Source organism: Gadus morhua, chromosome 16 (assembly GCF_902167405.1).
Source record: "Gadus morhua chromosome 16, gadMor3.0, whole genome shotgun sequence".
In the NCBI taxonomy this organism is placed as follows: Eukaryota; Metazoa; Chordata; class Actinopteri; order Gadiformes; family Gadidae; genus Gadus; species Gadus morhua.
This window is the reverse complement of record NC_044063.1, coordinates 12,410,370-12,425,549: the sequence shown is the minus strand read 5'-3', so window position 1 is coordinate 12,425,549 and position 15,180 is coordinate 12,410,370. Positions and strand designations below refer to the sequence as shown.

The following is a 15,180-nucleotide window of genomic DNA, read 5'->3' as shown; positions in this document are numbered from 1 at the left end:
AACTGGTTTAATCTTATAATTATAGGATGAAGGGGATTTTCTTCCACCACACCTGGTTGGTGTCTGCTCTGAAATTGGCAACCAAGTCTATATAGATCTCCTAGGTTAATATACATCTTTTGATGCACTTATGCAGATCATCAGTGATGGAACTTTGGGTCATTGGGTGTTTCGGGTCTTTCAACATCATACAGCCTAACCCCGGCGACCCAGCCGGGATTGATCAAGTCCCGACATGCAGGCCCAGCCATCAACGGAAGTAACAGCTGATCCTCCTCTCAAACCCCTTCATTGCTGTTATTGGGAACTCGTACACAAGCAGGGTCCACAGAATCCGCGGGAGAAAACTGTGCTGGTAAATCCAGGCCTTGATTTACCAGGCAGACCGGACTGGTCTACTGCTGTCAGACACGCCTCCAGCTCCGAGTGGCCATGATAAAGTAGTAAAGGGTAAAATAGTTTAATATACATCTAAGTTATATACATATTTTAAATGCAACCCTATGAATAACAATGGCACATCCTTTGGACAGTGAAAGTGGATTATCTTTCATTGTTATTGTTTTGTTTGGTTAAGGAGTGGATCTAGACACATAAAATGTACTGAAGCAGTAAATGACAGACCGTATGACCCTATTGGAGTCAATAGATACGTTTTTAAAATTCTATGTAGGAGCCAACTCATCTTTATCAAAAAGGCCTATGTAGAAACAGGATTAGTAGTTCTGTTTTTGTTTTATTTGGTGCACATACCTTTTTGGATATTTTTCCAGTTGACCCCCCACACGGGCTTCTCATACGCAAAGACACAAGAAAATATAGTAGGAAAACGGTTTATTAGAGATGGAATGTTTGTTGCAAGCAGAACAGGAATTGAATGCTGACATGCCAGATCTATCTTCCTGAGTATCTGGTAATGGCTGGCTTTTCCTGTGTGCCTTGATTGCCCAAATCACCACAGGTGTGCTACCTCAACCAGCCCCAGAGTCTATTAGCCTTTCTCAAGTCTGGTGAGGCTGTTTGAACCAACCATCATCGACAAACACTCGATATACCCCCCTCCAAAAAATAAATACAAACTCTATAAACTGAACTTCGAACAGGGTACCAATTAGCCTTGTCCTACCAGACTCTCGTACTTCATTTCATTTGTACAGAGAGTCTGTACCTACTAAATTGACCAACGTTAACTCACTTGAAGGCGGGTGTCTGTTGAAGTTTAAAACTATTTGATCTGCCCAGTGCCACTCTGGATCTGCCATAACCAATCGCTAACGTTTGGCCGGGAATCACGTTGCGCACAGGCTGTAAACAAACCAAACACTGTGCGTAAAGATGTCCGTCAACGAGAGCTGACTTTAACGTCATCGTTCTCAGCCACTCCCTCTGTTCGCTGATTGGACCGCCAAAAATCAGGCTTCGAAGGAAGCCATGAATATACCTTAGGTCTCTTTTACACGATGACGCTTGCGGGTAAAAACGACCAAATATTTTATCGGAAGTGCCTTTCGTTTAGACGGTGACGGCGTTTTTGGGGCATGAAAACGCATAAATCTGAAACCACCCTCCAGAGTGGAAAAGTTGAATCTGCTCCGCCGTAGCGTTTCCGTCTACACTGCCAAGACGCAAAACACTGTTCAGATCTGCTCACGTCGCGTACGCGTTTACGTCCCATACATGTGCCAGTACAAGGAAATAAACAAACCTGTCAGATTATTTCCATACGTCGGACCTTCAAGCTGCTCTGGCAGCTCTAACAAGCGTACAGGAGTCTTTCCACGAAATGTACAGGATATGTACAGATAGTATTACTGAACAGAGAAGGATCTTTTTGGTTTTTGGGGCACGGATAAGAGAAGAAGGAAGATTCTACGCATGCGCTCAGACATGGCGGTGTTGTGTGATAGTGTATCACAGCACCACCTAGATGCCTGGCATGCATACCCAATTGAATTCCACACACCTTTGCGTCACTGTATGCACGCAGATTTCCTCCCAAAAACGCTTATCTAAATGCGGAATAAAAAGTGAAGACGCGACGCCACTTTTGCGTCTTCTGTTCAGACCGTCATCGTGTAAACGTAGCCTTAGACCCAGACTGACTACTGAAGTGAAATGAAAATTGAGCGGAAGTAGGTAGGTGGGCGGTGCCAGGCTAGGCACCAATACCATACCTAACAAGACAACCAGACGCTTAACATTTTTACCGTACCTAAAATAAAAAATCATTGTCCCCAAGACCACCCCATCTGGTGGCTTGTTTATTCTTTTTGCTATTTTGCTACGGAAATATTTGTCTAGACTTGATTTGAGAGTGGCCAGATAGAGATTTCAGAAGATTATTTCAACAAATGTATTTCTACAGGGGCTAAACGATTTAGATTTTAAAACCATCAGTCAAAGTGTGTTGGTTTCCGGACTGTACAGTGGAGCTTATAGTAACATTGTCTACTAAAAAAGTTTAGCTTGTGTGTGCGCATCAGATGCCACATTTGAATTAGACCTCCAATACGATCAGCTGCCACAGCTCAGTGCTGTTCCCTTGTTTACAGCGTTCCATTGATATGCATAGGAGTTGAGGAGAGAAGGATTGAGGAGGATTGAGCTGGTAGGCTGCTAGGATATCGGGGCTCTTATCAGTCTCTAAAGAATTAAAGAAGAATTAGGCTTGTATAATCTGGTAAAAGTTAAGTGGTTTCGTCACAATGTTAAAAACAAGATTTATTCTCTCTTGACGTATATGTTGGACAAACTAATCCTACAGATCTATAAAAGTATTGCGGATATAATTATAGATTTGTAATGATTTCAAACTACAATTGAAAATTAGGTTATAATAGAAAGTAGGTATCATAATGACTCTAGTCACTGACTAAATCTCTTCTTTCATAAAATACCCAGATAACCCTTTATTACGATCTTGTTGTGCCTCGTCCCATTATAGCTTTTTTGGTGTTTTTCTCAGGCTTCAAGATTATTATGTAACACTTTGGTCCAAATAAGGCCAGTAACAGCCCAAAACTAGAAGCTAAAATGGCAAATACCTCTACAGCATCTGCATATTTTCCAGGAGAGTTTATATAAGCTGGAATGAAGGCTATCCAAACAGCACAGAAGACCAACATGCTGAAGGTGATAAACTTGGCCTCATTGAAGTTATCTGGTAGATTCCGTGCCAAGAAAGCTAGTAAGAAACTGAGAATAGCCAGTAAGCCAATATACCCTAGTAATAATCCAAATCCTACTGTGGACCCCACTACACACTCAACTATTATCTTGTCTTTGTAGTACTGTGTGTTTTTATGAGGAGTTGGTGAGGATGAAATAAGCCATGTTGTACAAATTGCTGCTTGTATTAAAGTCAGAAATACAACAGTGCCTCTCTGTTGCATTACCCCAAACCACTTCAGACTACCGGCACCACCTGGTTTGGAGGCCTTGAATACCGCCAGAACTACCATGGTTTTCACCAGGATACATGAGACACACAGAACAAAGCTGATCCCGAAGGCTGCTTGCCTCAACTGACAAGTTGACAGCCTTGGTTGACCAATGAAAAGCAATGAGCACAAAAAGCAAAGTTTGAGTGACAGCAGAATGAGGAAGCTAAGCTCTGAGTTGTTGGCCCTAACCACTGGTGTGGTACGATGATATGTGAAGATTCCAAAAACAATGGTGCATAAGAGTGTTCCAGATAATGAAGCAGTGGTCAAGGATATGCCCAGGGGTTCAAAATAAGAAAGAAACTCCATGCTTTTGGGTACACAGTGATCACGTTGGCGATTGGACCAAAACTCCTCTGGACAGCTGGTACATTTTGTTGAGTCTAACAAACAACATGAAGTAATTATAACTGTTTAGCCGTTGAGTTTCACAATATATGTACAATAGATGTGCATTGTAGAAATATATGTGTATCAAACAAACCTTTTTTATTGCTGACTTCTCCTTCTGAACATCGAATGCAGTCGAAGCAGCAGACAGGTTCACCTTTCTTTCTGGCCATGCGGGTGCCAGGGGGACAGCTCTCACTGCACACTGACTTGGGAGGCTGAAAGGGGAACAATGTCACTGCATTCAATTTTTTTCCCCATTTCATGTTATGATAAATAAACATGTCAAGGGCAATAAGTTGATTGTAAGCAGACCTTTTTAGGTTCGAAATTCCAAAAGATTTTGTCTTCGTCAAGATTAAGATTATCGATCTTTGAAGCCAATTCATTGACCTCGCCCACATTTTTAACCTCTGTGCTTCCATCTGAGTGCCACATCCAGTTCATCACATCGTAGATTGGTAAAGCATCCCCACTTTCATCAAACGACACTTGATCACCAAAATATGTAGTGAAATTGACCCTTTGCAATTGATATACAAGCTGGATGGCAAGAAAGAAGGGGTGAAAACATTAATGTTAGTATTGAGCTCTCAAATCTACGTCATAATAAATAATGAACAATAATAATACTTATACATAATAAATAATAAACATAATAAATCACAGGAAAGAAATTAATATAATATAATTGTATTGAAAACAGACCTGCCATGGCTCTAGTCCCTGTAAACTGGCACAACTTTGACCTTGGAAAGGCCCACTCCCTGGAACACACTGCAGAATGTCATGTAGGGCATGTGCCAGAGCATAAACTGCCTTGTACACATTATACTCTGCCCTTAGGTTAGACAGATCCAGGAATTCAGTCCCTATATTCCTTAGACTCTCATTGCCTGTACATAGTCTTTCCTTAGTCTTGCCTTCAAACTCCATGCCAGGGGTTATAAACTTGCACTGAAATACATGCTCCCAAAACTGCTTCACCTAATAAAGGGGAATTCATGAATAAGGGGGATTCATAAGCAAACATAAGCATCATGAATAGGTCACATATACATTGAAAAGCATTCCTACAAGATATTAGCTTGCGATTCTGAATCGGTGTGTAAGGTGAAACCCGCACTAAATTGTTGTCCTGGCTGCTTTGTCTGTCATTGTCAGGGCGTATTCTCAGTAGGAAGTCCATGAGTCCTGGTATCTGCCCCCGACGGATGGCAATGCCCAGAGTGCCTGCAAGAAAAGGCATGTAGCTGGGGGTCTGAAGAACAATTGCCGTAGTCCAGGCTTCACTGGCAATCCACTGTAGGCCTGTCATTTTCTGCCTTACCACCTGTGTTTTGGAAAGTATAAATGTATCCATTTGTTTTATCTACTGAAACACATTTGTGCTTTTCAATCTTACTTTTGCGAAAATCCCTACTCATAAGAAAAATAACAAACCTCTTCCATGAGATTAAGCATGTTGCTTTGATGTGCAAAAGCAATAACCACACGGGATGTGGATTTATCCATTATGCCAACAATCCTTTTCAGCACCCCTTCATCTTTTCCCCAAGGCAGAACCTCGAGGTAAGCCAGGCAGCCTCCCCCATTCTGGGCCAGGCCTGACTGGAAGGATCGGGCGGCGTGGAGCCCATAGTCGTCATCACTGATCAACAGGCCAAACCAAGTCCAATTAAACCGCCTGAGAATTTGGAGTATAGCTCGTACCTGTGGAAAAGAATAGCCGGTGTAACATCTAGTTGGAACATTCCCTACATGTTTGAATATCTAATGCACATCGCAGAGCCATAATATGCATGCAGATATTTGATAATGTTTCATGAAAACTAAAATCCTTGCTGTGGTAAGGAATGTGCTCTACCTGAAAGGCATCACTTGGAATAGTTCTAAAGAAGGATGGGAACAGCCTCCTGTTACTCAGACAGGAACATGTGGCAAAATAACTCACCTGTCCAACGTAAAGAAACAATTGTTATGATCCATCTGCCTGAATTTATTAGAATTGATTTGGTCTTGACTGACTTGACTAATTTCTATTAGTTATTTTAAAAGTAATGCCAATAATCAACCAGAAGCTTTGTCTGATCGGAAAAATGGGTGTCAACTTACCAATGGTAGCCTGTACAAGCTTGCTATACTAGAAATGGCAATAGTACGTGTTGAGGAAGTGTCTCCCACAATCCCTAGCACAGGAGGTTTCCCGTTACAGCTCTCATTTAATTGAAACGGCTCTCCTCTGCCACTGGTCATAGACAGAGCTGCACGTAATGAGATCCCTAGGTTGCCACAGCTATTATGAAGATGATATCCTAAAGATATATTAGGAAGCAGCTTGGAGTTTCTATTAATTTCCTCAACAGCAAAGGCCATAGTCTGGGCCTGTCTGAACGCTTCAGGAACAAAGCTTGAAAAAATAAATAATAATAATTAAACAACATTGTTACCCATACAATTTTTAACTGTTAGAATATCTTCATCAAAACTCCTCGATATACTCACCCATAACAGATTGGGTCTTTTGGCTCTGAAGTAAAATATAAATCAGAAGATTTTGTGTAAAAGTTCATATTAAAAATCCCTCCTATAATGACATCCCCAAATTTGTGCATTCCATTTAGATTAAATTGTCTCTGCGATGTACAAGAGAAGGGACCTGTTGAAGACATATGGGAAGAGAAAGAGATCAGAAAAAAACCAACACATATGAGCAAGTGCGATTCTTTATGAGCTCTCATGACTGCCCTCTATTCTGAACCGACCTTTCTCAAACACAACTTTATAAATGCCATCCCCTTTGCCAATATTTCATTATTTTCATTGCTCAGCCTATGAAAACTAGGTAGACATTTGGGGGATGGAACTGGATTGCATTACGAATGGAACAGCATGAATGGCGGAATAATATACATTATCAACATAACAATTCTAAACATCAAAGGGACATTATATAAATTAATTATAATGAGCTGCAATGACTGGTGATAGAGAGCACTGAACCTACACTTGCCTTGCGTTCAATTCTTTTAAATTGAACGCAATTTTTCTTTTGTAATTTTTCACACATTCAAGTTACAATTCATTGAAGTCTCTAAACTAACAATGCAATTTCCGTTTTGCCAAATGGCGACATTCATTTGAGTTTGATATTTTTTTTTAATGACGCTCGCCAGCGTATATATTCGTTCAACCAATCATATTCAACTTTATTTGTCATAGTCAACATGGCTACTGTACAAGTTGTAGGACATGGCTGAGGTAACAGCCTATTTACATTTCTTAACAATGTTTTTACTCCATCATATTGGTAAACTTCAATCCTAGACCTATAATTATCGCTATCTGTTATATGTATTCATCATTCATCTCCATAGAAGTCAGTGCTTTAAGCCAATATTTACTTGAAATGTGGCATGTGAAACTAGGTTGTTTTTGATAACATGAAGGTCTATCGCAACAGTTTATTTTTGGATATCAAATTACTATGAAAAGGGTTATAGCCTATTTTAGTTATTGAACAGGGAAACTAACGCCACCAACACACCCACTTATCATAATCCCCCTCATTCGCGAACAGTAATTAGCTCCACTTTTTAACACTTGGGGTCCTATTTTAACGGTCAGGAACGCAAGTGAGAAGCCCCAAGCGCAAGTAGCTTCGTGGGAGGTTCTATGGTGATGTTGCTATTTTACCGGCGCATAAATGACTCTTGCGCCCGGCGCAAATCTAAAAAGGGTTGGTCTGAAGTAGCCTAATTACCCGTAGGTGTGGTTTGGGCGTAACGTGCAATAAACCAATGAGAGTGCATCTCCCATCCCCTTTAAGAGCCATGAGCACATTTGAATCTGAAGAGTTGATATTTTGTCATTGTGTTTGCAGGCTCCGATGAGACATATGCATGGCCACATGAATTTCAAACTTAAAATGGCTCAGTTTATACAAACACTGAGTCCTCAAATTAATTTTGGCAAAGAAAACTTAAAACACATATGATATGCGGCAACTGTGGTTCTTTTTAATGATGTACGCAATACATTAACAAACATCGTTTCTTACCAGTATTGTATGCATTATCGTTATCGACTTGTGTTCCTAATATGCACGTGTCCCCCCGTTAATATACATTGCCATGGTCTGTATTATGAGTTACGTCTTTTGTTTGCGTGTGTTTAAACAGATGATCCTAAAAGTCATGGGCTTGTACACGATGTCTGTGTCACGAAAATATGTGTTTGCTCTACGGTGTTTGCAGATGCATTGATTTAAAACATTCTTGGGAAATTATTTGGGAAAGAACAGCTGATACAGCGGTAATAAGTTGTACTGTGGCTAGGTAGATGAGAGAAGCAAAGTGTATGCGCGAGGTGCACAAGCAATATTATGCATGTGCCCTAGAAGTAGCATCTGAACAACGCGCCACTGACTAAACCAGGTATTTCCTGGTTTGTGGCGCAAATGTTTTCTGAAACTGCAAAATAGCACCAGGGAAAATTTGCGCCAGAACACGCCTCCTCCTTTCGCCGAACCGCCCCTTGGGGCGCAAGACCAATCCCTAATTTACAAGCGTGTGGCGGTGGAGGGAAAAGAACGCTCTGCACCAGTTGCAAACTAGCAATGACACATGCGTCAGTGTACAAAGTCAATTGCGCCAGATGCAAGATAGTGCCCTTGGATTAAAAAGTAAAACTCCAGTATAATTTAATCCTCTTAATACATTGAATATTTTGGTGCAAGAACAGAGCACAAACTCGTCTTCACTAGACTATAAAAAGTGAAGACGCGACGCCACTTTTGCGTCTTCTGTTCAGACCGTCATCGTGTAAACGTAGCCTTAGACCCAGACTGACTACTGAAGTGAAATGAAAATTGAGCGGAAGTAGGTAGGTGGGCGGTGCCAGGCTAGGCACCAATACCATACCTAACAAGACAACCAGACGCTTAACATTTTTACCGTACCTAAAATAAAAAATCATTGTCCCCAAGACCACCCCATCTGGTGGCTTGTTTATTCTTTTTGCTATTTTGCTACGGAAATATTTGTCTAGACTTGATTTGAGAGTGGCCAGATGGAGATTTCAGAAGATTATTTCAACAAATGTATTTCTACAGGGGCTAAACGATTTAGATTTTAAAACCATCAGTCAAAGTGTGTTGGTTTCCGGACTGTACAGTGGAGCTTATAGTAACATTGTCTACTAAAAAAGTTTAGCTTGTGTGTGCGCATCAGATGCCACATTTGAATTAGACCTCCAATACGATCAGCTGCCACAGCTCAGTGCTGTTCCCTTGTTTACAGCGTTCCATTGATATGCATAGGAGTTGAGGAGAGAAGGATTGAGGAGGATTGAGCTGGTAGGCTGCTAGGATATCGGGGCTCTTATCAGTCTCTAAAGAATTAAAGAAGAATTAGGCTAGTATAATCTGGTAAAAGTTAAGTGGTTTCGTCACAATGTTAAAAACAAGATTTATTCTCTCTTGACGTATATGTTGGACAAACTAATCCTACAGATCTATAAAAGTATTGCGGATATAATTATAGATTTGTAATGATTTCAAACTACAATTGAAAATTAGGTTATAATAGAAAGTAGGTATCATAATGACTCTAGCCACTGACTAAATCTCTTCTTTCATAAAATACCCAGATAACCCTTTATTACGATCTTGTTGTGCCTCGTCCCATTATAGCTTTTTTGGTGTTTTTCTCAGGCTTCAAGATTATTATGTAACACTTTGGTCCAAATAAGGCCAGTAACAGCCCAAAACTAGAAGCTAAAATGGCAAATACCTCTACAGCATCTGCATATTTTCCAGGAGAGTTTATATAAGCTGGAATGAAGGCTATCCAAACAGCACAGAAGACCAACATGCTGAAGGTGATAAACTTGGCCTCATTGAAGTTATCTGGTAGATTCCGTGCCAAGAAAGCTAGTAAGAAACTGAGAATAGCCAGTAAGCCAATATACCCTAGTAATAATCCAAATCCTACTGTGGACCCCACTACACACTCAACTATAATCTTGTCTTTGTAGTACTGTGTGTTTTTATGAGGAGTTGGTGAGGATGAAATAAGCCATGTTGTACAAATTGCTGCTTGTATTAAAGTCAGAAATACAACAGTGCCTCTCTGTTGCATTACCCCAAACCACTTCAGACTACCGGCACCACCTGGTTTGGAGGCCTTGAATACCGCCAGAACTACCATGGTTTTCACCAGGATACATGAGACACACAGAACAAAGCTGATCCCGAAGGCTGCTTGCCTCAACTGACAAGTTGACAGCCTTGGTTGACCAATGAAAAGCAATGAGCACAAAAAGCAAAGTTTGAGTGACAGCAGAATGAGGAAGCTAAGCTCTGAGTTGTTGGCCCTAACCACTGGTGTGGTACGATGATATGTGAAGATTCCAAAAACAATGGTGCATAAGAGTGTTCCAGATAATGAAGCAGTGGTCAAGGATATGCCCAGGGGTTCAAAATAAGAAAGAAACTCCATGCTTTTGGGTACACAGTGATCACGTTGGCGATTGGACCAAAACTCCTCTGGACAGCTGGTACATTTTGTTGAGTCTAACAAACAACATGAAGTAATTATAACTGTTTAGCCGTTGAGTTTCACAATATATGTACAATAGATGTGCATTGTAGAAATATATGTGTATCAAACAAACCTTTTTTATTGCTGACTTCTCCTTCTGAACATCGGATGCAGTCGAAGCAGCAGACAGGTTCACCTTTCTTTCTGGCCATGCGGGTGCCAGGGGGACAGCTCTCACTGCACACTGACTTGGGAGGCTGAAAGGGGAACAATGTCACTGCATTCAATTTTTTTCCCCATTTCATGTTATGATAAATAAACATGTCAAGGGCAATAGGTTGATTGTAAGCAGACCTTTTTAGGTTCGAAATTCCAAAAGATTTTGTCTTCGTCAAGATTAAGATTATCGATCTTTGAAGCCAATTCATTGACCTCGCCCACATTTTTAACCTCTGTGCTTCCATCTGAGTGCCACATCCAGTTAATCACATCGTAGATTGGTAAAGCATCCCCACTTTCATCAAACGACACTTGATCACCAAAATATGTAGTGAAATTGACCCTTTGCAATTGATATACAAGCTGGATGGCGAGAAAGAAGGGGTGAAAACATTAACATTGCAGTATTGAGCTCTCAAATCTACGTCATAATAAATAATGAACAATAATAATACTAATAAATAATAAACATGATAAATCACAGGAAAGAAATTAATATCATATAATTGTATTGAAAACAGACCTGCCATGGCTCTAGTCCCTGTAAACTGGCACAACTTTGACCTTGGAAAGGCCCACTCCCTGGAACACACTGCAGAATGTCATGTAGGGCATGTGCCAGTGCATAAACTGCCTTGTACACATTATACTCTGACCTGAGGTTAGACAGATCCAGGAATTCAGTCTCTATATTCCTTAGACTCTCATTGCCTGTACATAGTCTTTCTTTAGTCTTGCCTTCAAACTCCATGCCAGGGGTTATAAACTTGCACTGAAATACATGCTCCCAAAACTGCTTCACCTAATAAAGGGGAATTCATGAATAAGGGGGATTCATAAGCAAAGATAAGCATCATGAATAGGTCACATATACATTGAAAAGCATTCCTACAAGATATTAGCTTGCGATTCTGAATCGGTGTGTAAGGTGAAACCCGCACTAAATTGTTGTCCTGGCTGCTTTGTCTGTCATTGTCAGGGCGTATTCTCAGTAGGAAGTCCCTGAGTCCTGGTATCTGCCCCCGGCGGATGGCAATGCCCAGAGTGCCTGCAAGAAAAGGCATGTAGCTTGGGGTCTGAAGAACAATTGCCGTAGTCCAGGCTTCACTGGCAATCCACTGTAGGCCTGTCATTTTCTGCCTTACCACCTGTGTTTTGGAAAGTATAAAATGTATCCATTTGTTTTATCTACTGAAACACATTTGTGCTTTTCAATCTTAATTTTGCGAAAATCCCTACTCATAAGAAAAATAACAAACCTCTTCCATGAGATGAAGCATGTTGCTTTGATGTGCAAAAGCAATAACCACACGGGATGTGGATTTCTCCATTATGCCAACAATCCTTTTCAGCACCTCTTCATCTTTTCCCCAAGGCAGAACCTCTAGATAAGCCAGGCAGCCTCCCCCATTTTGGGCCAGGCCTGACTGGAAGGATCGGGCGGCGTGGAGCCCATAGTCGTCGTCACTGATCAACAGGCCAAACCAAGTCCAATTAAACCGCCTGAGAATTTGGAGTATAGCTCGTACCTGTGGAAAAGAATAGCCGGTGTAACATCTAATTGGAAAATTCCCTACATGTTTGAATATCTAATACACATCGCAGAGCCATAAAATGCATGCAGATATTTGATAATGGTTCATGAAAACTAAAATCGTTGCTGTGGTAAGGAATGTGCTCTACCTGAAAGGCATCACTTGGAATAGTTCTAAAGAAGGATGGGAACAGCCTCCTGTTACTCAGACAGGAACATGTGGCAAAATAACTCACCTGTCCAACGTAAAGAAACAATTGTTATGATCCATCTGCCTGAATTTATTAGAATTGATTTGGTCTTGACTGACTTGACAAATTTCTATTAGTCATTTTAAAAGTAATGCCAATAATCAACCAGAAGCTTTGTCTGATCGGAAAAATGGGTGTCAACTTACCAATGGTAGCCTGTACAAGCTTGCTATACTAGAAATGGCAATAGTACGTGTTGAGGAAGTGTCTCCCACAATCCCTAGCACAGGAGGTTTCCCGTTACAGCTCTCATTTAATTGAAACGGCTCACCTCTGCCACTGGTCATAGACAGAGCTGCACGTAATGAGATCCCTAGATTGCTACAGCTATCATATAGATGGTATCCTAAAGATATATTAGGAAGCAGCTTGGAGTTTCTATTAATTTCCTCAACAGCAAAGGCCATGGTCTGGGCCTGTCTGAAACCTACAGGATCAAAGCTAAAAAACAATAATTAAATTATTCAAAATCTTTGTACACAAACAGAATTGTACTTTCTGAATAGTTCAATAGCCTTAATTGACAAAATCCTAGCCATAGCAGAATTTTTTTGTTTAATTTTGCAATCTAAACAACATTGTTACGCTTTCATTTTATAACAGTTAGAATGCCTCAACACTCCTCAGATACTTACCCAAAGCACATGGGATGTTGTGGCCCTGAAGTAAAGAAAAGTTCAGAAGATGCAGTGTACAAATTCATCTTAAAGATCCCTCCTAGAATAACGTCTCCAAACTTGTGCAATCCATTCAGATTAAATTGTCTCTGTGATTTACAATAGAGGGGACCTGTTGAAGACAGATAGGACGAGAAGGAGAACAGAAACAAACCAACACATATGAGCAAGTGTGATTCTTTATGAGCTCTCATGACTGCCCTGTAATATGAACCAACCCTTCTCAAACTACATTCTTTCTCAAACACAACTTTATAAACAGTCAAATTCCATCCCCCTTGCCAATACATTTTTTTATTTTATTGTTTAGCCTATCAAGACTAGGCACACATTTGGGGGATGGAACTGTATTGCATCACGATAATAACAGCACAAAACACTCAATATTATACATTATTAATGTAACAATTCTAAACATCCAACATTTCTACAGCTTCCTTCTTGAGGCTTTTTAGAAAATATCTTGTGTACTTCTACTTTCATTCGGTTGTTTAGCATTAATACAGGTGCATGTGTGTGGGGGGGGGCGTGTATGTGTATTTCTTGCATGTATAGTGTTTTTTGAACTATAAAATTCAGTGTTTTATCAAAACGTGCGTATTGGCATGGTCGGCTGTGCGCCAATGTGAAATGGCTACATTAATTTTAATCAAACCAAGTTTGATTTGTTACTGCTCTCACTTGTGAATATATCTGCTTAACCAATCACACAGAGGCACACACAGCTTTTGGCCATGATAATAGATATTATATGATGTAGATATCTATGTATGATATGATATTATTTAGATATAGAGCTCCAGGACACCTGCCGGAGCACGCGGAGTGTTCTAGAATATTAACAGAACACGGCCAAAAGCTGTGTGCGCCTCGCCATTGCGATAGAGACAATGAGCTACGACCATGCGAGCGCCACGTGTGTGTGTGTGTGTGTGTGAATACACACTCTCTAACGGAAGTGTTGTACACTTCTTTGTTATGTGGATAACCGTTCTGCTGTTGTTCTTATGGCGCATAACATGTCAGGTTCTCTGACGTCTCTGGTATTTCCACAACGAGACACGTAGTGGGGGTTATCTCAGCCATGGTTGAGAAGGAATTGGGGTAAATGAACTTTGGCTTTGCCACCCTGAAGTACATGAACCGCGAAATGAAGGAGAAAGGGATTTTTGCCCACGTTTGTTTCCCACAGGAGCCCTGCTGCCCGCTTCCGAGGTGGTGGTTCCTCGACAGTGGGCAGCGGGGCTCCGGCGGGAGACAATCGCGGGCAACAATCCCTCTCTCCTCGATGTCGCGGTTCAGTCAACTTCAGATTGATGTGGAAGTGGAAGAACTAGAGACGTCGGAGATCCCGATACAGTCGTTTGAGATTCATAATATCGTCCGGAGGCGCACACAGCTTTTGGCCGTGATAATATATATTATATGATATAGATATCTATGTACAATATGATATTATTTAGATATAGAGCTCCAGGACTCCCGCCAGAGCACCCGGAGTGTTCCAGAATATTTACAGAACACGGCCAAAAGCTGTGTGTGCCTCGCCATTTGTGATACTTCCACTGTAAACAAAAAAAGCTGTAAACACTTTTTTTTGCATTAAAGCTACAGACACCGAAACGGCGCGTTTGGGGGGAAAGCTCAATGTGCGACTGGCTTGTAGTGGCTGTAATTCTGCACCACGACTGAATTTCGGGAACGTCTTCAAATACTGTGTTAGGGGCCCACTAATATCTAAATTACAGCATCCTTAAAGTAGCATGCCATGGGACCTTTAACACCGCCTCTCGACAGCGTTAATATAATTAGCCTAGTTGTCGTTGTGATATAGAGCATTGACTCACAACTTGCGTTGTAATGTCCTTTTACATTGATTGTGCATTGTTTTTTTTCTCATGACAATTAAATAATATCATTGATTTGAAATGGACTTTACACATACAACACGATTTCCGTTTTGCGAAAAGAAGACTTTAATGAAGCAGTGGTCTTTAATCGCACAAAAGTTTATGGCTCTTGCCAGCAAAATATATCCATTTAACTTATCACAACGGGCTATCTTTTTTCCTATTGACCATAGTGTACACTGTACTAGTCGTTGGACATGGCGGAGGTAACAGC

The 15,180-nt window shown here is 40.8% G+C and overlaps 1 protein-coding gene across 1 annotated transcript; it reads right to left on the bottom strand.

The window, feature by feature from the left end:
- Positions 1–2,912: 2,912 nt before the first annotated feature.
- LOC115561167 (extracellular calcium-sensing receptor-like) lies at positions 2,913–13,250 on the bottom strand. The gene is made up of 15 exons (XM_030380993.1): positions 13,015–13,250; positions 12,526–12,820; positions 12,278–12,364; positions 11,854–12,123; positions 11,536–11,742; positions 11,118–11,396; positions 10,730–10,957; positions 10,509–10,632; positions 10,214–10,407; positions 5,701–5,787; positions 4,954–5,166; positions 4,542–4,814; positions 4,149–4,376; positions 3,928–4,051; positions 2,913–3,826 (listed from the first exon to the last, which is right to left on the bottom strand). Exons 1-15 carry the CDS (start codon positions 13,248–13,250, stop codon positions 2,913–2,915), a joined length of 3,759 nt encoding a protein of 1,252 aa, XP_030236853.1.
- Between the last annotated feature and the right edge of the window lie 1,930 nt (positions 13,251–15,180).